We start from the raw sequence: 24,451 nt of genomic DNA on the forward strand, positions 1-24,451 counted from the left end.
CCAGAATTTGTAACCTGTATAAAAAGGGACCAGACATTAGTTGCTTATATCACATCTACATTATCACAAGAGGTGCTTGTGGCAATTCCGGATTACTGTTCAGCTATGCAACTTTGGGACAGATTAGTTCAGATATATTCATAGGTTTCTCAGGCTAGGATAGTGTTTCTTAAAAGAGAATTTCAGATGTTGAGAAAGGATTTCATGACTATCATGGAGTACTTGAACAAAATAAAGATCATTACAGATCAACTAGCAGTTGTGGGGTGTGCAGTGAGTGATAAAGATATGGTACATCAAACTCTGAGTGGATTGGGACCTGACTACCACATGATTGTTACTTTTTTATTGTGTTTACCTGATCTGCCCAGATTTGAAGATCTGCATGCAAAACTATTACAATATGAGATGACCTTAAAAGGGTTCTCTAAAGAATCATATGTGCACACAGGCATACAAGATGTTCTTGCCACAGGAGTAGTTTATAGACGAGGACGAAGAAGTTATGATGTTCGGGGAAGGAGAGGACAAGGAAGAAATCGACAAGGAGGCCGTGGACTATTGCCTACGCCCAACATACCTCCCAACTCCCAGCGACAGAGGCCAATTCCCACTTGTTTCCTATGTAATAAAAATGGGCACATCAAGGCTAACTGTTGGTTTAATCCCCAAAATAAAGGAAAATCAACACAGACAGCAAAGAGAGGAACAAATAGTTCAAAGGCCAGTGGAGAAGTAAAAGAGTTGTTGTCAACTTTGGCAGGATTAAATCTGAAACAGAATGAACATGGTACTTTGTATGTTGACTCCGGGGCAGTGACTCATGTTACTAGTGATGCTGGTAAGCTCCTAAATCTTGTTCCTTACATTGGTAGAAATAGCATAGTCACTAGAGATGGATCTCACCATTCTATCTCTCACATTGGAAACTCCGTTATCCCTATGTCAAAGTCCTCTCTCAGTCTTTCAAAATTCCTTTATGCTCCTAACATTTAGAAAAACATTATTTATGTTTCTAAGCTTGTTGATGATATCAATCAATGTTGTTAAAAGCATGCCTTGAGGCGCAAAAGGCGCTAGCCTAAGGCGTGATAGTAATAATAATCATATAATAATACAATGATAATAATAATAATAATAATAATAATAAGAAGAAGAAGAAGAAGAATAAGAGGAAGCGAAAGAAGAAGCATTTGTTTATTTATTTGTAATTTTAGATATTTTTTATAGTTTTTTTAAAGTTTTCAAAAAAAAAAAATTGAGGCATACGCTTTACGCCTCGCCTCAGTTTTTGGTGGAGTGCCTCGCTTCACCTCAACGCTTTTCACAACATTGATATCAATGCTTCAGTTGAATTTACTCCCTCTTCTGTTCATGTCAAGGATCTTTGCACAAGGTAGACGTTCACTGAAGGAAAATGACAGGGCAATATGTACGTTTTCCAAGAAGATCTTACTACTCGTGTTCGTCCTGTTGATCCCAACTTGAAGCTCTCCAGTTTTGTCGTCTTCAGTGATTCCTAAATTATTTTTTAGTGTTTCTGAATCTAATAAGCCAAATCTTTGGCATAGTCGTTTAGATCATTGCAGTAGTATATTCATTGAGAAGCTTGTCTCAAATAATTTCATTCCCAAGTCTAGTTTAGGAATAAATGTCAATGACAACAAATGTTCTACTTGTCTCTTATGTAAGTCATGTTTTACCTTTTCATTCTATTAATAAAAGAGCTTCAAGACCTTTTGAGATTATCTCTTCTGATGTTTAGGGGCTTGCCCCAGTTGCTTATGTATCTGGAACTAGATATTATCTTATATTTGTTGACAACTATTCTCGTTACACCTGAATTTTCTTTATAAAACTCAAGTCTAAGACCTTCAAGTCATTCCAAAACTTTCACTCCCTTGTCAATAATCAATTTTTTAAAAACATTCTCTGCTTTCAATGTGATGGAGGAGGTGAATTCTCTAAGTGACTTTATTACTTTTCTCTAAAGTAATGGAATAAGCAGAAAAATGTCTTGCCCTTATACACCTCAGTAGAATGGGATTGCTGAAAGGAAGCATCACCATATTGTTGAGAGTGCAATGAGTACGTTACATGATAGTAATCTTCCCATTACTTTACACTATTGCAATTTGGGCGAGAAATCCAGATTAACGCAGATCAATATCTGGTTATTGTGTTTTTGTTGGAATGAATCTGATATCTTGGAGTAGTAAGAAACAAAAGGCAATTGCTAGATCAAGTACAGAGGCCGAATATAGATCAATGGCAGCCGACACTGCTGAAGCTACATGGATTAGGCACTTACTGCCAGAGGTGGGAGAATCGATCTCACGATCCCTTCTCTTATGTGATAACTATGTCACATGGGTGCGGGTGCGGGTGCGGGGATTCAGCACTTCCAAAAAACCCGGGTGCGCCAGGGGCAAAAATGTAATATATATATATATATATATATATATATATATATATATATATATATATATATATATATATATATAAGGAGGGTCCGGGGAAAGGGAAAAAAATCTGTATAAAAAACAAAAAGAGGCAAAAGCAAACCCTGAAAAGTTGAGTTTTCCGGTTTTAATGGTAAGATGTGTAAGTATGGTTAAGAAGCTAACAATTAAGCAGTTAAGCTGTTCTTATATATATATATATATATATATATATATATATATATATATATATATATATATATTAGTTCCAAATCCAGATCTACATCATCAAATCCTTTTGGATTCAAAATCGGATCAACTGTAATCCAATTTGTATCCAACCTACTTTCCACCCTACTGCAAGGCGTTTTTCAATTGGTGGCCCAGGTCATGGATTGCATGTCCGCATAAAGGTTTAAGTTGGATATCAGACTGGTGTGGGTTCGTTTTTTGTTCGGATCTGGCATCCCAGTCAAGATCAATTACACCATATTGTAGTTGGTTATTTCCCGGATCAGGTGCGAATTGAAACCATAGTGACCCACGACTTGTGAACGGGTCACGTATGAATATGACCCAACACCAACTAAGATCGGATTCAGTAGGGCACAAAAAGATGCAGACTGACACGAACAGACACTCACATTGGCATTCACGCAAAACCCTGAACCCTCTCTCTCTCAGTCTCTCTCTCTCTGAAAATCCATGGCGTCCTTCCCAGAAAACCCTGACTAATGGTGAAAATCCGGCGAGAACATGGCCGGAAAATGGTCATCTACATTCCTCTTCGTCGTCACCTTCCTCACCGTCTCGTCTCTTAGATCGGCCTTCAGGGCGTCAACAACAGAAAACACAGTGGTCCACGCCACAACCCCAACCCATCGCCGACATTCTCCTCCAGATTCCGGAAAGGGAACAACGATACACTCGAGAAGACCTTCGGTCGAGCTCGAATCCCTCCAGAGATCGGAGGTTGCAGAAAACTGGACCAAAATGACCCTGGGTGCGGTCAACGCACCCAGGGTCGGGTTGACCGCACTCGGTGCTGCATCTGCACCCGCACCCGCGTCGACGCGGGTGCAGCACCCTGCTAGCCGAATCCCTGTTACATAGTGTGATAATCAAAGTGCCATCAATATGTCTTTCAATCTCATTTATCACAATCGTGCCAAACACATTGAAATAGATCAACATTTTGTGAGACAAAAGGTAGAAGAGAAGGAGATTGAGCCTGAATTTGTACGAACTACTGATCAAGTAGCTGATATATTCACCAAAGGATTGACCAAAGATAAGTTTTGGATGTTAAAAGGCAAGTTGTTCATGGTTCAAAACCATGCACAACTTGAGGGAGGGTGAAAAAACATGTATATGTGTATCTGAGTCCAAATCGGGTCAGGGTCCAGACTTGTGTCCATGTATTATACAAGCTTATGCATTTCATTAATAGTGTATCTGTAATTATTCTATGTTGTAAAAGGGTATTTTAGTACCCTAAACTTTATATTAGAGAAAACATATAAGGAGAATAGTGACAGCCGATTCCTGCATTGGGGAATCGTGGGTTTCTCAACAGCTCCTTCTCTCTCTCTCTGTTCCTTCATTCTTCTCGCATGGTGAAACTTTGGATTTCATAGAATCTAACAGAGCCTACATTTGTGTTGCTTGCATGTGGGTTTCAGGGCAGTGATTAGTTTCTTACATTCTCTAGCTGTATATAAACTTTATATAAATACTTGAAGATGGATAAGATCCTATTTTCAGTGGGGTTCAAATGTAGGTAATTAAAGGGATTCACTTTTGGCATTTGGCGCTCTCTTTAAAAAAATCAAATGTTAATATGGTCCTTGAGAGGCTGGAGCATATGCAGGCCATCATCATAGGTTCTTTCTTACTTGGCCTTCATGCTTGTTGCTTCCATCAAAGCCTTCTGCAAAAATCGGTGAATTTATGGTTTACGTACTGTCATGCTTATGTTTAATATTTCTTTAAACAACTCAAATTCAGCCTTCTTTCTCCCTTCAACCACTTCTTGCAAGTCTGCACCCACAGACTAAACATGGAAGTGTTAACTCTTGTGATTGAACATATGTAACAGAAATAATGATCTGAGCTGTTCAAATATGGATATCTACATGAGATCAACTTGACATTGTTTGTTCATGTGGTTTTCGTAATATCTCTGGGGAAACTTGCTTGCTTCTATAAATCTGAATAGGAATTGTTCAACGTTGTTTGGAAAGCCTGAACTGATTTATTTCTTTTCCTTTATTTTCATTTTGTATTTTCCTTTTTATTTCCTTTGTCAGTGGGGGTATGCCTGGTTCATACCCAACCAAGGCTACTCTTTTGGTGCTTTGGTATTGGCTAAATGTCTCAGTCTCACTTAAACTTGAGTAATATATATCTTCTTATGAGTCTATGTCAAGGTCTCGTATTGTTCTGTTTTCCTTTTATGGATTTGGATTTTATCTGGTTACTGTGTTCTTCACACATTATGACTGTAGGCTGTATTTTTGTGATAATTTTAACAGGAAAATCTGTTCATTTCTATTTATTTCATTATATGTTTGCATTGAGCAAATTATCAATTGTTTGTGGCACATGCTTAATTGTTGTTGGGCTGGGTCCTCAATTAATAAGAGGTTCTAGATTCACTGCATGAGATCATGGATTCAGTTCCTATACTTCCCAACTAAAAGTGGATCTGTATTTTGCAACATAGAGTTATTTGGTGCAACATTGCTTGACAAATGATACAAAAGTAGCATGTTAATGAATTTTGTTGGGCCTTTAGGAAGATCAAATGTGGGAAAGTCATCATTGCTAAATGCACTTACCAGACAGTGGGGCGTTGTGCGGACATCAGATAAACCCGGACTTACTCAGGTCTCTGTTTTTCCTTTTGATAAATAATGTTCAGGTTTATGTTAACATGAAACCTGATGCAGAAAGCTTGCTCATTAATGTCTTGTGAATCTTGTGTAGACCATTAATTTATTTAAGCTGGCTTCAAAGCTTTGCTTAGTTGATCTACCTGGATATGGTTTTGCTTATGCAAAAGAAGAAGTGAAGGATGCTTGGGAGGAGCTTGTGAGTATGGAAGTAATCTTTCACTCACACGCACACACACACCCCTAACAAGTTTGCTTCTTTTCCAATTTAAGAGAATGCACCTTAGAACTGTGTTTATGGCCTACATTTTTGTATTCTTATTGTAATTATCATATTACTGAACTGCCGATGTCTTACATAGTACCCAAAGGAACATATGTAGATTTTAAAACCTGAATTGCTATTTCTGCAACCTTATTGTTCTTGAAGGGAGAGCCTTATAGGCTGATCTCATTCTGCTGCTAGGCAAATTTAAATCTTCTAACTACACTTTTCAAGTTGGGCATTTTCAAATTTAAATCATAGCAATACCTCTGTTCGTAGGCAGGTTCCTCGTCATAAAAGAAATAAAAGTATTTTGTCGTTTACATGTTTAAGTTATTTACTTGATGGATGTTTGTGTTTTGTTTTTCCTATGCATAACATTTGTAATATTTGCAACAAGCATATATACGTCCAACAATAAATGCACTAGTAAATTGTCCTACTATTTGAGGTCTCTTGTTTTCTAGTTCTTCAGTACTTTTCATAATAATAATTGTGTATGATTTGCTACATTCTATGCATTTTCTTGTGATAGTGAAATTATCACCCAAAAACATCAACATTTATCACTGTTTCTCTAACATCTTTGTTGCCGGCAGCACCTGAAAAGGCACTTGCCTCAAACTGTCTGGTGCCATCCCTTGAGGCAGGGCACCAAGGATTTGCCTGGACTCTCTTAGAGAGACCTAGATTTTAGAAAGTATAAGCCTCTTTGAAAGATTGTTGTGCCTGACCAAGAGACAAAGGCCTCTTCCCAAGTTGATTATTAGGGCTGTTCTAATTTTGGGAAAAAAGAGAAAATAGTGTAGGAAATTTTTTTACAAGTCATGATTTCAAGTTTATTATTTTAATATTGGAAATAGATAAAATACAAGAGAAATCAATGCACCGTCTTCTTAGGGATCATGATTTTGGTTTTGGTTTCATTTAATGACCCCAAAACCCCTATCCTTCTAATTGCTATAGATGGGCATATTTATAAAATAGAGTTCATTTGCAGTAAACAATTTTGTCATTTTTGAAAAAAATAGTAGTTGTGATTTGGTGAAAAAAATATCTTCAACATTTTAAATTAAAGGAATTTTTCTTTATTAACCTAAGTATGCTTTAGAAATTGAAGAAATTTACCAGTAAGAAACAATTAGTAAAGTTCTGGATCATTTTGTCTTGTTCCATTTTAGGTATTTCACCCTTTCAAGTTTCTAATGGTCTTTAATGTGGGAATCGAGTTAAAGTCCTGTAAGTGATGACAATACCTCTGAAAAAATTTCTCTATAGCTGCCAAATAACAAAAAATTATTTTGATTTTTCATTTTTTAGTGAACCTGGTTCAAAGACAGCATAGGAGAATATGGGAGTGGAATAAAATTAACTTTCGGGTGTCATAACACTACGTACAAAAGTACAAAGAGTCCAAAGACAAAAGTTTCCATGCAACTTGGCCATCAAATTTGTGTTCTTTTCAAGTTTTCATGCTAATAGTTTTGCCCACTTATCAAAAGATACTGAGGCTTACACGTTATGGTGCCTCAACATGATTGAAGTATCTAACCTCTGCCTTAAGCCTTAATTTTGATTGACATAAATGAATCTCAGATAATAAAGTAATTTCTAGTGTATTGAAATTATTTTAGGTGAAGGAGTATGTTTCAACTCGCGTTGGCTTGAGAAGAGTGTGCCTTCTTATCGATACCAAGTGGGGGATGAAGAGTAGGGACCATGAACTCATCAGCCTGATGGAAAGGTATTCTTTATAATGCACATTTGCATTTTTTTAGCATGTTGTTTATATGTTTTCTACGAAGAGTGGCACTGACAAAAATGGCATGCTCTCTCTCTCTCTCTCTTTGGTGTATTTGATTTTTGCCTTCATTTTGTGTTAGTGCATGGAATGATTCTAGTCTCTTATATTCAGATACGTCATATTGTCTGTAACGACCCTAACTAGTGATTTTTTTTTAAACATTTGAGGAAAACACTCCCAAGGATCTGGGGCACATCACAGATTTAATATACCAAACCACAAACCATACCGTACATTAAATCAACTGAAGAAATAAAATAAACTTTATTCATTTATATCAAAAAGTCAAATATCAGACACAAAAATCGTCTATATCAATTTAAGTCATTCTGTCAGAACTCGGACACCAGTCACAAAGCTCACAGTCTTCAGCCAGCTAGTCCAAGACATCACTGAGCATCTGTGCCTGTAAAACAGTTTTATGAAAATGGGTAAGAATCAAAGTCTTCGTACGAATTCCTCTAAAAATTAAAACAGTAAAAGAAATAGCATAAACAAATTCATGCATAAATTTCAGAAGAATATCACAAACAATAACTTACTACAACTAGCTTACCATTCAAGCATTCAACCAAATATCATGCAACATCAAATATTATGCAAAAAAAAATATGCATAAATATATGAACTAATGTTAAACAGTAAAATATGCATGAATAACTTATTAAGTTATTTATCAGAGTTGCTTTTGCATACATGTTCCTATTAATTGCACACAAGTTTAATTTCCACTTTTTCTTAAATCTGCGGATACTCAAAACAGACACAAATTCTCGAAATTCAAGTTAGGTTCTCAGTCGTAGCTCAACACACAATTTGTATTTTATTACTGGGTTTCACACTTATTCCTTGACCGATATCAGGAATCAACACCATTCATTGGAACATTAAAAATCAACATCTAATGCTGGGACATTAAGGAAATTAATATCCATTGATGCTACTTTCTTGATATATCAATAACTACAACTAAGTCAACAGTTAACAACACCACCCCCAAGCAAAGTGGCTGAATCTCTCTAAAACTGTGTCCGAGAAGCGAACCACCATATCGGGTTCAGGGGCACAATCACACACGGAGTTTTAGTATCATCACGGTTTCCCATGATCGCAATTAAAGTTTCCTACACTATGAAAGGGACATCAAGGAAGAGATTAATTACACTGTTTGGTCTCTTTTACTATTTCAAATAAATTCCAAGTTCTTTATATAAGAACGATTTTGCAAATCAACATAAATTTTTTTTTATATCCTGGCCCTCACATTTTAATAGTGTAATTAAATTTGGAAAACCAATACAACAAAAACAACTATGCCTTCATCCCAAAACAATTGGAGTCGGCAATATGAACCAAAAAAGAAAATCATTCTAGGTCTTCCACATGAATCCTTCTCCTCCAATAATTTTTATCTAATGCCATGTCCTCGGTGAGGTTCAAAGCACTCATATCCTTTCGTATCATCTCCATCCATGTCTTCCTAGGCCTACCCGACCTCTTTTAACTAATATATTTTTCCATTTCTCCATCCTTCTAACTGGAGCATCATTAGGCCTTCGCCAAATATGTCCAAACCACCGTAAATGATTCTCTCTCATCTTATTTTCAATGGGTGCAACACCTACCTTCTTACGTATCTCCTCGTTCTGAATCTTATCTTTTATTGTATTTCCACACATTCATCTAAGCATACACATCTCAGCTACACTCAATTTTTGAATATGATGTCTCTTGGCAGCTCAACATTCCGTACCATATAGTAAAGCGGGCCTAATAATCATCCTATAAAACTTTCCCTTCAACCGCAATGGCATTCTACGATCGCACAACACTCCAGTTGCACTTTTCCATTTCATCCACCCAACCTTTATCCTATGATTTACATTTCCATCAATTTCTCCATACTTTTGAATGATAGATCCCAAATATTTGAAATAATCATCCACCAGTATTTCTTGCTCACCAAGCTTCACTACACTCCCATCACTACTTCGTTGCGTACTAAACCGACATTCCATATATTCTGTCTTGCTCTTACTCAACTTAAAACCTCTTGCTTCCAATGTCTGTCTCCATAATTCTAACTTAGCATTAACTCCAGCTCTAGACTCATCAATCAAAACAATATCATCAGCAAACAACATACACCACGACACATTTTCTTGAATTGATCTCGTAAGCTCATCCATCACTATAGCATATAGGAAAGGGCTTAAAGCAGATCCTTGATGTAACCCAACCGTTATAGGAAAATTGGTTGTCACCCCTCCACAAGTGCGGACATTGGTTACTACTCCTTCATACATATCTTTAATTATTTTAATGTACTTAAGAGAAACACCTTTCTTCATCATTGTCCACCAGAGAACGTCCCTAGGTACTCTATCGTATGCCTTCTCTGAATCAATAAAAACCATATGCAAATCTTTGTTCCTCTCTCTATATCTCTCAATAAGTTTTCTAAGAAGATGTATAGCTTCCATAGTTGATCTTCCAGGCATAAAACCAAATTGATACTCCGATATCATGACAACCTTCCTCAACCTAGACTCAATCACCCTGTCCCAAAGTTTCATAGTATGACTCATGAGTTTTATACCACGATAGTTTGTGCAATCTTGTATATCACCCTTATTTTTATATAGAGGCACCAAAGTACTCTTCCTCCACTCATTAGACATCTTATTTGTTCGCCAAATCTTGTTAAAAAGATTTGTCAACCATTCTAAACCTTTCTCTCCCAAGCATTTCCAAGCCTCGATAGGAATACCATCTGGGCCAACTGCCCTTCTTGATTTCATTTTCTTCAAAGCCTCTGCAATTTCTTTCTTTTGAATCTTGCGCATGAAGTCACAATTCATCTCATGAAAAGGAATGGAGAAGTCTCCAAGATCCTGAGCATGACTTCCATTAAATAGCTTATCAAAATAATCTTTCCATCTCTCCTTAATCTCCTCATCTTTGACTAAAACCCTTTGCGTGTCATCTTTGATACATCTAACCATACCCAGATCCCTCGATTTCCTATCTCTCATATTTGCAAGCCTATAAATATCCTTCTCGCCCTCTTTGGTATCCAACTTGTCATAAACCTCATTTTATACCTTATCCCTTGCGTTTCGAACTACATTTTTTATCTTCCTTCTTTGCTATCATATACTTCTCCAAATTCTCATTATCACGACTCTTAGATTTTTATAACTCTCTTTTAACCTTAATAGTTAATTTGACATCCTCGTTCCACCATGATGTATCCTTACTTAGCAGTGCACCGCCTTTAGACTCACCCAATACCTCCTTAGCGACCTTTCTCATGCCACCAACTATCTTATTCCTCTTCGAGACACCAATCAACTTCCTTAACTACCTGCTCTACAAACATTCTTTGTTTAGCTCCTTTTAGTGCCCACCACTTAATTCTAGAATCTATCTTATGTCTATCCCTTTTGCGGCATTGTCTAATTCTAAGATTTAAAATTAAGACTCTATGTTGTGTAGCTACACTTTCTCCTGGTATAACCTTACAATCGATGCAACAACCCCTATCTCTCTTTCTAAGTAGGAAAAAATCTATCTGACTCGTATTAACCCCACTTTTAAATGTTACTAGGTGAGACTCCCTTTTCCTAAACCAAGTGTTTGCTAAGATCATATCATAGGACAAACCAAAATCTAAAATCCTTTCTCCACTTTCGTTTCTTTCTCCTATACCATAGCCTCCATTGATACTCATAAATTCATCCCTACTAATGCCTACATGTCCATTAAGGTCATCGCCGATGAAAAGCTTTTCACCATAAGATATCCCTTGTACTACTACATCTAAATCTTCCCAAAATTGATGCTTAATGGAATCATCTAAACCTACTTGAGGTGCATAAACACTAATAATATTAATAATATCTGTACCTAATACTAATTTAATAAGTAAAATCCTATCACCCTTCCTACGGACCTCAACTACATTATCTATAAACTCACGACTCATAACAATCCCTACTCCATTCCTATTCCTATTTATTCCTGTATACCAAATCTTATATCCCCAAGGTTCTATTACTTTTGCTTTCTTACCTACTCATTTGGTCTCTTGTAGACATAAAATATCAATCTTTCTCCTACACATAACATCTACTAACTCTACCAACTTACCAGTTAAAGACCCTATGTTCCAAGTGGCTAACCTAATTTTATGGTCTTGGACTGACTTCTTTACCCCCACCCGTCCAACAAAGTGAGGGAACCCTTGCCTATTTGACACCACACCCGGGCGCCGGTGTGACGCGTCGCTTTTGGGCGACGACCTAGCAACCCTTGCCCATTTATCACTGCCTCCGGTCCTATAGAGTACAACGCGTCGCTCAGTGGGGAACGTCCCAACGAAATTCTCAAATTGGTTCATATTCATAGGGTATGACTAAGTTTTTATGTTGGCTGTCACTGGCCTACCGCTACCCTCCTCCTTTATCCGGGCTTGGGACCGACAGTGTATAACTAAACAGTTATACACAGGCAGAGTTAAACCTGAAATAAGTTTTTATTCACCATGCTGGCTAATCCATGTACATGATCATAACTATGTACATGGTTTGCTCAAACCTAAAATAAACAGTTAATCAACATGCTGTCTGATACATGTACATGATTAAAATCATGTACATAGGTCGGCTAGACCACAAATACACATATACCAGCCTACTGGCTGATCCATGTAGATGATTAAAATCATGTACATGAGTCGGCAAGACCAAAATACTACAACATACCGGCTGATCCATGTACATGTTCATAATCATGTATATGGGTCGGCTAGACCTGTACACACATGAACACCATGCTGGCTGATTCATGTACATGATCATTAACATGTACATGGGTCGGCTAGACCTGTACAAACGTGTACAAAATGTTGGCTGATCCATGTACATGATTAAAAGCATGTACATGGGTTGGCCAGACCAGAGTTACCGGAAGCGCCTAGGGTAATGGGGAAACGCACTTCCCCGATACGCGCTTCAAAAGCACGAAATATCGTGCTTCCGAAACGCGTGGGGGAAGCGTCCCCCTTTTTTGGGAAGCGCGCTTCCCCATGCTTCCCCATTTTTTTTCATTTTTTTCGCTTTCCTCTCGCTTCCTGTTTGCTTCTTAGGTTGCTTCCAAGACGGTTCATAATTTTCTTCTAAGTGGTCCCACGCTTCCCTGCTTCCTACATTTTTGAATGTGCCTCGCTTCCCGCTCCCGTTTCACGTATCGCTTCTCGCTCCCGTTTCCTCAAGTGACAACTCTGGGCCAAACCCAAAATGATTATATACCTGAGTATAGAACTCGATAAACCCGAAAATAACAAATATTTGTTCAGGTGCATGAACAATAGACAAATCTGAATCAAAAGAATATATTAAGATGCAAGGTTATGTAACTCGACAAAATCTGAATCTAAGAAATATATTCAGATGCCTGGTTATGTAAATATGAATCAAGAAATATATTCAGATGCATGGTTATGTAAATCTGAATCAAAGAAATTTATTGAGATGCATGGTTATGTAAATCTGAATCAAGAAATCTATTTAGATGTATGATTGCTAAATTCGTTAAGTCTGAAACACACACACACACACACACACACACACATATATATATATATATATATATATATATATATATATATATATATATATATATATATATATATTCAGTATGCATGAGAAATAAAATTGATAATTCTAGCTACATGCATATTCGGATGCAAGAACAAGAAAAATCGACATATATGCATTCAGATGCATGCTTTATACATATTTTCAGATTAGATGCACAAGGAAAATTGACAATCAACAACCTACATCCATGTATATATATATATATATATATATATTTAAATCAGATTTTCCCTTTTTCCCTACTAAAATCATGCTTAAATCAATTTATATGATTCCCTTTCCTGAGCGAATTAAGAGAGAAACCCGTACCTTGAATCGTATATCGAAAAAAGATAGAAAATCGATGGATGCCTGAAAAAATTATTTTTCTTCTTCTCATTTTTTTCTTTCTCTCTCTCTCTCTCTAGAACTCGAGTTCTAGAGAGGGAGAGACTTTGGCCCCTTTTTATATTATGTGTTTTAATCTAGAAGGGGGGTGACATCCCCTCTAGATGGTTATCTCAATCGGGTAGACTTCTACTACACATAGAACTCTACTCTCTCTTATAATCTAGATATTTTATCTTTTTAATTCTTTTTTATTATTTAATGTAATATTCTAAAAGAATACTCCGGAGGGTGACGCCCCCCGTCTAGAAGGCTATGTGGGGTAGAGTTCTACCCCAGGTAGAACTCTACTTCATCCTTTAATTTAAAAGTTGATTTTAAAACCTTAAATTTAAAGTGGTTTTAAAATTGCCATGGATGGATCTCGGATCTAGATTTGAATCTGAGATCCAAATGGATCAAACCTGGACCAGATCCTAATCAATATGGATCCTGAACTGAGTCCAAATCCATATTAACTTGAATCAAACTGAGCGGATCCAGTCTGATTCAATCCAGAAAAATGTCAAAAATAGAGACCGGTCATTTTTGAAAAATACATTTTTTTCGAGCCAACCATAATCCGATTTCAGAAAAACAGGTTGCCAACGCGATCTACATTCCGAGGCGGATCTAACGGTGGTTATACCTGAATTTTGCTCTCGAATTTCACCTGAATCTAACCTGAATTTTGCTTGAATTTAAAGGTTAAAATCCAAAATTTTTACAACTTAGAATTAACTCATTTAGGTCATGTTAGTGGGCTCTGGGCCACACCCAGACCCTGTCGATGTCACCTTTATTTTAAACATTTTCCCACGATTTTATCAATTTTATATAAATATATAATTTAAAGTTATATTTTTTTTTACTTTAAAAATCATGAAAAAATCTGAGATATTACATTGTCCCTTTAATGGTGCCTTGCGATATTCACATAAAGATGTCACAGCAGCCCATGAGGACTCTGCTAATCTGGTAGTGGTGACTTGTGAACTTCATCAAGTTGAAGGGATGTCATGAGTTTGAAACCCATGGGTGGCTGCAAAGTGGAAGCTGGGTATACTCCCTCGTGGGCAAAAGGGTACCTGGGTTTTTTATACCGGTCAGTTTGTGAGTTAGTGAGGTGGCTTCCCCAGTTATTCGATTAAAAAGAGAAAGATGTCACAGCAGTATTGTATAGTGTGACTAAATCTATACTAATGAGAGCTATGTAGTCTCCTATCGATTTTGATATCCCTTGCCATCTCTCCTCTCCTACAGTTAAGTACTCAATGGCAGATCCAAGGGGCACAAGAGGGGCAGGTTTTTTGGTATTGCATAACTTGCCATTGCCTTTGTGCCTTCAAATATGGATTTTTTAAGATAATGCCCCCTTAGACCATCACTTCTAGAGACCAACAGTCCCATAAAATGTGAAACTGAAGATTTACTGCCTAAGCTTATGGAAGCTAGAAATTTTCCATATCCTTTAGTCAGTTTTTTGAATAAATATAATTTTACCCTATAAAATAGTAAAATTTAACTGATTTAAGAGAAAACACTCTTTAACATATAATTATAAACCACTTGGGAATGCATGTCTCTCTCACGCGCGCGCACACACACACACGTTAAACTAGTTCTTTGCAGATGCTTACACAATCATGATAGACATATTACAGAGGCATCAAACTGACATGAGTATTCAATTTTCAGTTTGTATAGGCTGTATTCTAATTGATACAAGTTACAGTCACAATTTAAGTTTGTACAAAATAAAGAATTCATGATTTTCTACTTGCTGTTTTTATTGCAGTGAGCTGAAAATGATCATAATGATGTTACATTTTCTTTCCCAGATCTCAAACACAATATCAGATTGTTCTAACCAAGACAGATACAGTTTTTCCAATAGATGTTGCACGGCGTGCTATGCAAATTCAAGAGGTAACAATCCGGAAATTCTATTTTATGAAATTTTAGTTCAGGTTTCTTCTGCTATATTTGGCCTGGTATGTTAAAACAAGGATTCGATTTGCAGGGGCTCAAGCAGAACAAATCAATAGTTGAACCTGTGGTAGGCTAATCCCCTTAACTGATGTCATGCATGCTTAGTAGGTATGTGGAAGAAATGTTTGTGCTAAACTTGAAACTGTTTTTGTGCATCTAGATGATGGTGAGCTCAAAATCTGGTGCTGGCATCCGTAGTATAAGGATGGTTCTTTCTAAAATTGCCCGAGTTGCTAAGATTTAGAGGTAATTGTTTTTGGCATCATTCTTTTTCAAATAGAATGTAAGTATATAATTTCACACACATATATGTATGTGTGTGGTCTGCTACTATTTTTGGGTCTGGCTATTTTAGATCCCAGTCAGGGTCTTGTAGCTATTTTTTCCTGGCAGTAATGGCACCTTTTAAGTTTAAATATTGCTGGATGAGGATACTGTATAACTTGGTTATGACATGGCATTAGGAGTGTTATAATCCGACATGAGGGAGGGACACTTTTGCAGATTCGGTCATGGGTATGGCCTGGGTGTGAATCCCAAGGGAGGGCGACGATAAGGAGGGAGAAAAATGTTCTCTCCTAGGCCGACATCCTGTGCAGGAGAAGAAATAACGGTGTGAGGAAGGAGAAACACGTTTCCTCGGGTTTGAAAATCTTGAACAAGAGCGAAGAGCTGAGAATAATCTCAATTAAACTTCATTTATAACTAATCATGAATAAAATAACACATATTTACAGAGTCTAACCAAGAATCCTAAAGAAAATAAGAGTCCAAGAAAAGAGTCTCAAGAAACCAAGAACACTAGAATCCCAATAGAAAGGGGTGTCCCCCATTGCCAGTCAGACTGAGTCCCTTGGGTGGATCTGGATCTTGCAAATTGGATCCTCCTTGAACGGATCTGGAGCGATCCATTACAATCCACCCCTCCCAGACTCGCTTTGTCCTCAAGGCGAGAACTATCTAGAAACTGCTGTAGCAACTGATCTTTGTCACCCCAGGGTCAAACACTAGGCATGGGGTTTTCTCACATACCTTGATTTTGCTTGGAAAGTGACTGTGTCCTTGAGCTTGATTGTTGGCATTCTGCACTTGGTTGTGCTGGTTTGAGCTAGGACAGTGCATGAGTTTTTCAAGAGCGAGGCAACAACCGGTTTCACCTTGATTGGCAAACTTGGAAGAAGAGTGTGTTGTCCACCCCTTGTTTCCACATTCATCCATGACAGGCTTGTTGCCTGTGCATCAACAATTGCTTCAAGTTGTTTGGCCCCCTTTGAGTCAGACATATCCTACTTGAATGGCTGCACACCCATTGCACTCCGGTGTGGGTTGTCTTGCATTTGTGCAACTAGTTGGTTTAATTGGATGGTCAACCTCATAAGACATGAATCTCTGTCCAGTCGTCCCACTACTACGAGCCCATCCTAGATAGTTTCTCCTCGGCCACACGTGCCAATTCGAAAGACTGGATCAAGGTAATGGGTTCCTCATCCTTGACCTCGATCTGTAGGCCCGCCTTGAGACCTGCTATGAACATCCCAATCAACAATTCCTGGGACCATTCGTCACGAGGTTGCTCAATCGCTCAAATTATGCCTGGTAGTTGATGACACTGCCCTCTTGGCGGATCCTTGACAGCGTGACATGGTGGTTGGTGTAGGTAGACAAGAACCAAACCGTATCACCAAGGCCTAGGAGACGGCTGCCCAAGAGGGTGTTCCCAATAGTACCAGTGGATTGCCTCTTCCTCTATGTTAATCGAGGCAAAGGCAACCCAATCCTCATCTGGTGTCTTGGCAAATTTGAAGTATTGCTCGACACAAAATAGCCAGCTGGTGGGGTCCACTGGCAAACTTTGAAAACTTCAACCGGGGCTGGCAGACTGAATAGGGCCCATTGGTGGAGCCCGACTTTGGACCATTCATGATGGATCCCCCGAGACGTCCTAAGGAGCTACACTGGGCTCTCCGATTCTGGAGGGAATCAAGAATTATAAGGACTTGCTGAAACTGCTTATCCAGCTTCCTGTTCAGTGCATCCATACATTCGTTCACGTCCCTGAGGCCCTACATCACCCTATTGATCATCTCTTCAACGTGATTGTCGCGATTCTAAATTTTAGTACAAAGCTCACCAATTAGATCTTGAGCCCGTGTCATCTTTGGAGTTTTCAAGATAACTACGGATTCAAGAAGCATGTATCAGGGACTCATGAGCAAACAAAAGAACCCTCAAATGCATGAATCTCAATAGGTATAGGGCTTTTGCACGCAAGATCAGATCGTCAGTGCTGCGAGCTGATTTCAGCCATACGTCTGGGTTGGTTAGGCCCTCCCAAAATCGCCAACTAAACCCAAGAATCTGATCTTGGTGCGGGCTTCAAAAAATCAGCCTCATGCCTAGTACGTTACCGAAAAAAGGTGTTCGATAGAGAAATAAAATCACAAGGTGACACTTATTAAATAAACCCAACAAGAACCACAAGAATAAGGTCAGATCGCACCTGGTCGGAATCGAGAAGGGCGTGAGCTCTTGTTGAAGTCAAAAAGAGTTTGATCTATGTCCAAGAACGTAGATCCACCATTCTTGATTCCATAGGAAGCTTCGCTTTGATACCAAATGTCAGAATCCGACCTCAAGGAGGGACGATTATGTAGATCCGGTCATGGGTATGGCTTGGGCGTGAATCACAAGGAAGGGCGACAACAAGGAGGAGGGAGAAAAATGTTCCTTCCTAGGCCGGCATCCTGCGTAGGGGAAGAAGTATGCGTGCGAGGAGGGTGAAACATGTTGCCTCGAGTTTGAAAATCTTGAACAAGAACGAAGAGAAGGTAAAAATCTCAATCAAACTTCATTCATAACTAATCAAGAATAAAAAAACACATTTAAAGAGTCTAACCAAGAATCCTAAAGAAAATAAGAATCCAAGAAAAGAGTCTCATGAAACCAAGAAAATAAGAATCCCAATAGAAAGGGGCATCCCTAAGTGCCACTGGGACTCTTGAGCAGATATGGATTTGAATCTTGCAAATTGGATCCTCCTTGGACAGATCTGGGGTTGTCCGTAATAAGGAGAATACCAAGTGCTGGTGTAAAGTACCTTAAAGTTGAAAATTGTCAACTTTGAACTTTTTGCATCAAAATTTTAAACTCAAATAAATACTTATAAAATGTCTAGTTTTGAAAGAAATTTTTTATATTACTTTCGACCAAGGTTTTAAAACCCGTGACTCGGGACTCAACTCGTTCTTTATTGACTCGTGACTCGGCGGGTCAACTCGGTGACTCGGACCGGGTTTTGTTAACTTTTGATTTTAAAAGAAAGACAATATATAAATTGTCATTTAAACATATAAAGGTTTGTAGAATGACTTAATTACTAGTTTAATTGATTAATGAGTAAAATTACATCAAGTAAAACTGTTCTTAATTCAAATCTCACATTTACTAAAGAAACTACACAAGCAGGAACAAGTCTTTCAAGACAATATATAAAGAATGACTTAATTACTAGCTTCAAGAACTTTAATAGCCATGTTGGATCATGGTTTACATCTTGAATATATGGACATAGCTGTTGTATTACAGGGCCTTAGAAAATCCTTGCAAAATTTTGGGAACATTGAACTTTATCTTGACATTTGCAAGCGTCTGTCTGATGTAGAGTTGATTGGACCATGCCTTATATATATGCACATAAATGCATATAAGCTTTGGATAATGAGAATGCTGGGATGTATATATATTATAATGATAAATGTGGGCATTTTATGCTGTTGGTTTTGAACAGGCTGGCAGGCTGCCAACTATTGTGTAGGTCTCACAGCAACAAAGTTTCCTTCTGGACATTTGCTCTATGTACCTATGTACTTATATAGTTCTTTGTAAGTAGTGGCGTGAACTTTTTGAAATTCTACTAGAGGGGGGGTGAATAGTGAAATATAATAATGATCGATAAAATAAAATAATTAAGCAATAAGGCACAACACATAAAGCACAAAATTTATACTGGTTCGGTCAGTATCCAGACCTACATCCAGTCCCCAAGCAAACCACTTGAGCTTTCCACTATAACATCCGAGTCACCGGATAAATAGTACAACACCCTCTTTCTCAGAGGTCTTCTTCTCTCAACAGAGAAGGGGCACACCCTCTTCCCCAGAGGTCTTCTTCTCTCAACAGAGAAGGACAACACCCTCTTTCACATAGGTCTTCTTCTCTCAACAGAGAAGGGCAACACCTTCTTTCACAGAGGTCTACTTCTTTCAACAAAGAAGGAATACAGTGAATAACAAAGTTACAATACTTCCTATAGAACCTTCAGAATGATATGAATACACGAATGAAGGATTCTCAGAATGTTCTGTTTGTCACTCAGAGGATACTCTTTGTCAAAGAGCTGGACTTGACTTTTTCTCTTTTCTTTCTTTTTCAAGGCTCTCTTTTCAAATATCGAATAGGAATTTTTCTCTTTGTAAGCTCACACGTCTATTCCATTCCATTGTTTGAATAGTCTATTTGAGTGTGTTTATATAGCTTTTAAAAAGTAGTCGTTATATTTTGGAATTGTAACTTTTTGAAATGTGAAATGTTATGTCATTTCAAAAATATCTTTTAGAGAAGTTCGAGAATGCCTTTTTCCATAAAAGTGAAATAGAGGGTACACTAGTCGTTGTAATATTTTAGGTAATACATATTTTATGTAAAAAGTCTATTTCTTACAATAGTACATTGAACGTTGGGTTGTAGTTTTGTCTTTATTCTAATTAATGATTTGAGGTACATTAGTACTTCTTTGTTTTAAATGAGTGTAAGTACTATGAGTGCTTTGAGATATTTATTTGTACATAGTCATGTCAAGTGTTTTCTTTATGTTGTGTTTTTCAAAGTCTCCAGAGAGAATGAGGACCAAAAGAAGGTCGACATTCTTTGAGAAGGACATTAACAAGGATTTGTTATAGGAGGTATTTAATGCTTTGTAAAGAGAATGATGACTTCAAGTAAGTCGACATTCTATGGTTATAAAAAAAGGTAACTAGAGTCCTTTCAAAAACATATTTTATTTGTTTTTCTTTTGTGTAGCCGATTTATGTTTTTGTCTTAAGAAGGTAACTAAAGTCTTTTCAAAAACATATTTTATTTGTTTTTCTTTTGTATAGCCAATTTATGTTTTTGTCTCCTTGTTATATTAAAAAACATTTCTTTAAAAAAGTCTTTTCAAAAACATATTTTATTTGTTTTTCTTTTGTAGCCGATTTTATGTTTTTGTCTTTTTCCTACATTTCTTTTTCATGTTGTCTTGTATATAGTGTAAGGTACAATTATTACATGACAAAATGTCTTTTTCATAAAAGGTTGTAAGAAGGTACAATTATTAGATGACAAAATGTATTTTTCATAAAAGGTTGTAAGAAGGTACAATTATTGGTTTTCAAAAAGGACCTTTTTGAAACTATCATATACTTTTATGATATAGTGTTTATGAATGAATATGTAATATGCAATATGCAAGTTCCTGAAGGTTCTGTTACATATGACTCTAAAGAAGAAAGAAGTCTTCATCTTGAGGTAGCCGATTTCTTCATTTGAACTTTAGGAATGCATGGCTCATCAAGCTTTTTCTTCAAGGAGTATGATTGCACCATATTTGTACTTGAACATGAAGTCTCCATCCTTATTGGGTGAGATATCCTTGCATCAAATACTCATTAGATTCATGGCAAAACATATTCAGTCATAATATAACATTTTTCAAGAGAACATATTATCATATCATATAAAATCAAATGAGACAGTGTATCATATTATGTGACATCAAAACAGAGTTTCTCAACACTTTTAATGAAAGAAATAAACTCAAACCCTTTAGGAGGAGGATTTGGAGTTTTGACAGGAGCCACTTTAAGTGGGATCTGATGGAGGATATAGAAGAATAACGATGACTTTCATCTTGTGTTTCAAGTTTCAACCACCTGGTATGCAGTATCAATATGCAAACAAAGTCAGTGTTGCAGAGATGGTTGCATGAGGGATCAGTTATATTAGCTGGATTAGTGGATTCACTCTATGTTCATTGAGGGGTACTGGGTTTGATTCCTTACCTGGAGCTACCAAAAGGAATGAATGATGGACATGTGAAATTTGATAGACTTTTACTAATTTTGTGATTTTATATTAAGTTGGTAAGTCTATTGTTATTATGCTATTTGTTCTTTGAAAAATGAACACTTACATATGAAAAAATTGCCCATAGCCTTTGAAAAATGAAAAAAAAGAAAAAGTGCTTAAAACTCGCCCGAGTCAGCCCGAGTTTTCGCAAAATGAGTTTACCTTGCCGGGTTGACTCGTTGGAGGGCTGAGCCGAGTCAGGCGAGTCACCGAGTTGACTCGGCGGGTTTTAAAACCCTGCTTTGGACATAGTTACAGTGAAAGAGGTTGGGGGTGGGGTGAGGTGGGGGGGGAGGGTTAAAAATTAAAATCATTGAAAAGCAAACTAGCAAAGTAGTTATTACCAGGTAATTCCATAATTGGAAGGGGGTTGGGGTTTTTTCTAATCTTATCAAATAAGATTTGACAGCCAACCTATGTCACAATTATACTCATGGGTGACACAAGTTGGACATGCTGACATAACTCCTTGGTTGTTGAACTTGAGTTGCATGTTGGATCGTACCCATATCTCTCTAACTTAGCAACCAACTCATTCCCTCCTGCAACAAGAAAATCTCAACAGCTATGTGCTTGGTTCTGCACACACACACACACACAGCGTAACTATTGGCTACTAATTAAGGTACAAAACTATTAAGTAGAAATCACTGTTTTCTTCAAAAATTTCCAATTTTTTGTATCTCAAATGTTACGGATGTGATCTACGTGGTTTGTTTAGTCTATTTTGAATCATGTGTTTTGACAAGCAATTAGTTTTCTAAAGGGGTTCAAAAATCAAGGATCCACAATCAAATTTTCATAGCTCAAAAAATCATGTTTTTTCATCAGAAAAACATGATCCAGGGCTTAAATCTTAGCAAACAAACATGCTGAATACATTTATGTGGTTAAATTGAGTCGATTCAACTTGCACCTATGATTTCTAAGCTCAATAGTTCCTCACCTTCATTAGTAGCAAATATTTTCTCACATATATAGAGTAATGCACTCGTTTTGCCCCGTTTTCTCGTTCTGCCCCATTATTTCCCTTCAAAAATTGTAGTTTTTGGTATTTTTTCTCACATCTAACACCATAGATGTGATCTATAGGTTTTGTTTAGTGGGAACAGGCTTTTGGATCCTCGGAATCTGACCTATATACAGGTTTTCTGGTGATCCAAAATCAATGGCTATGAAAGCATCAATTTTCCTGGCTCATAAAAATACATTTTTTCTTTGAAAAAACATGATCCAAGAATCGATTCCCACCAAATTGAGCATGATAAACACATCTAATGGTTCAGATCTATCATAAAACACTTCAAACTATGGGGCCTAATGGGGTAGAACGAGAAAAGAGGGCCTATATATATATATATATATATATATATATATATATATATATATATATATATATATATATATATATATATATATATATATATGAAGGGGACTGTCCAAGCAAAGGAAGGTCCAAAATCTATAACCGTCGATGGCGTTCATTCTCCGATGGTCGAGTTTTTCATCTATCGGACTTTACACATTGGAATTTTATCATTCATTTAGTGAGCAACATGTTTTGGATTATGAATTTTTGATGTTTAGATTTGTTTTTAAAGCGCTAAAAATCAACGGCCCACAATACTTTGTATTGTAAAGTTTTAAATGCATTGCCAGCGGTCAATTTTTCTCATTTCGAAAAACATGTTTATATGTCATAAAGTCTTATTCTGTCCATAGGTTTCAAGTGTTTTATGATAGATTTTAAACTGTTAGATGTGTTTAACATGCTTGATTTAGTGGGAATCGACTCTTGGATCATGTTTTTTCGATGAAAAAACATGTTTTTTTAAGCCGGAAAAAACTGGTACCTTCATAGCCATTGATTTTGGATCACCGGAAAAACCTGTATACAGGTCAGATTCTGTCCACCCAAAAGCCAGTTCCCACTAAACAAAACCTTTAGATCACAACTACTATGTTAGATGTGAGAAAAAATACTTAAAACTACTATTTTTGAAGGAACCTAAAAAGGGGGCCTAAGGAACTCATTACTCTCTCTCTCTCTCTCTCTATATATATATATATATGAGAGAGAGAGAGAGAGAGAGAGAGAGAGAGAGAGAGAGAGAGAGATTTCATTCATATAACTTGTTATCTAATTAAGCAGGGTAATTGTTGCTGAAGCTGACAACAAAGTGGAAGTTTTGTAACCTCCCTGTATTGTGCCATATCTATTCCTTCCCTTTCAATGAACTTTTTCTGCAACTGAGGTGAAAGGAAGACTACAAGAATGTGCACGCACGTGCTATACTGCATCTCCTGTACAATTGTCAATTATGTTCATTGGAAAGAGGCAATTTCCTTGTAATTTGGCATCGCATTGTACTGGAAAGTTCTTTTTTGCTAGGAAGAATGCATTCAGTCTAGTAATTCTGGGGACACCAGATCCTATCTGAGCTAGTCAAAGTCTTCCATTGTGTTGATTAACGAAGGAAGCCAGTAAAGCCACTAATTTTGCTCTTGCATTCATTTTAGCTTGATGTTGGCACATTCAGTTGATGGTATATATCCCTTGAAAACAACTCTAATTGTTGACTAAATTTTACTTCTCCCCTTCCATAGTGAGATTACTTTTATGCACATTATCATTCTTATGAAACGATTTTATACTTCACCAGCAACTATGCTAGTTGTTACGTGCGGACAGTTTTGCTGACCTGATGCTACTAAACAACTGCCCATGATTTTTTTCCCCTTTGACGAATAGGTTATTCGATCATCATCTAAATCTCTCATAGTGCACCACATAACAAGTTACCACTTTTGTTTACTTGGTAATCTTTCTTGTTTATCATACGTTAATTTAACTGCTTGAA

The 24,451-nt window shown here is 37.1% G+C and overlaps 1 protein-coding gene across 3 annotated transcripts in view; it reads left to right on the plus strand.

Annotated features, from left to right (window-relative positions):
• Positions 1–24,214, plus strand: part of LOC149826597 (P-loop containing nucleoside triphosphate hydrolases superfamily protein) — a 100,426-nt gene extending 76,212 nt beyond the window's left edge. For 2 of the 3 annotated variants that reach the window (XM_090020074.1, XM_090020072.1), the window contains 7 exons: positions 5,239–5,330; positions 5,430–5,534; positions 7,235–7,344; positions 15,275–15,362; positions 15,457–15,492; positions 15,586–15,671; positions 23,743–24,214. In XM_090020074.1, the coding sequence (XP_089876200.1) occupies positions 5,239–5,330; positions 5,430–5,534; positions 7,235–7,344; positions 15,275–15,362; positions 15,457–15,492; positions 15,586–15,669 (515 nt within the window). In that variant the 3' untranslated portion in view covers positions 15,670–15,671; positions 23,743–24,214. Of the gene's footprint in view, positions 1–5,238; positions 5,331–5,429; positions 5,547–7,234; positions 7,345–15,274; positions 15,363–15,456; positions 15,493–15,585; positions 15,672–23,742 lie in introns of all 3 variants that reach the window. The other variant, XM_090020073.1, reaches the window with a different exon arrangement.
• The last annotated feature ends 237 nt before the right edge of the window (positions 24,215–24,451 follow it).

This window comes from Nuphar pumila, chromosome 10 (assembly GCF_984573655.1).
Source record: "Nuphar pumila chromosome 10, dmNupPumi1.hap1.1, whole genome shotgun sequence".
Classification (NCBI taxonomy): domain Eukaryota; kingdom Viridiplantae; phylum Streptophyta; class Magnoliopsida; order Nymphaeales; family Nymphaeaceae; genus Nuphar; species Nuphar pumila.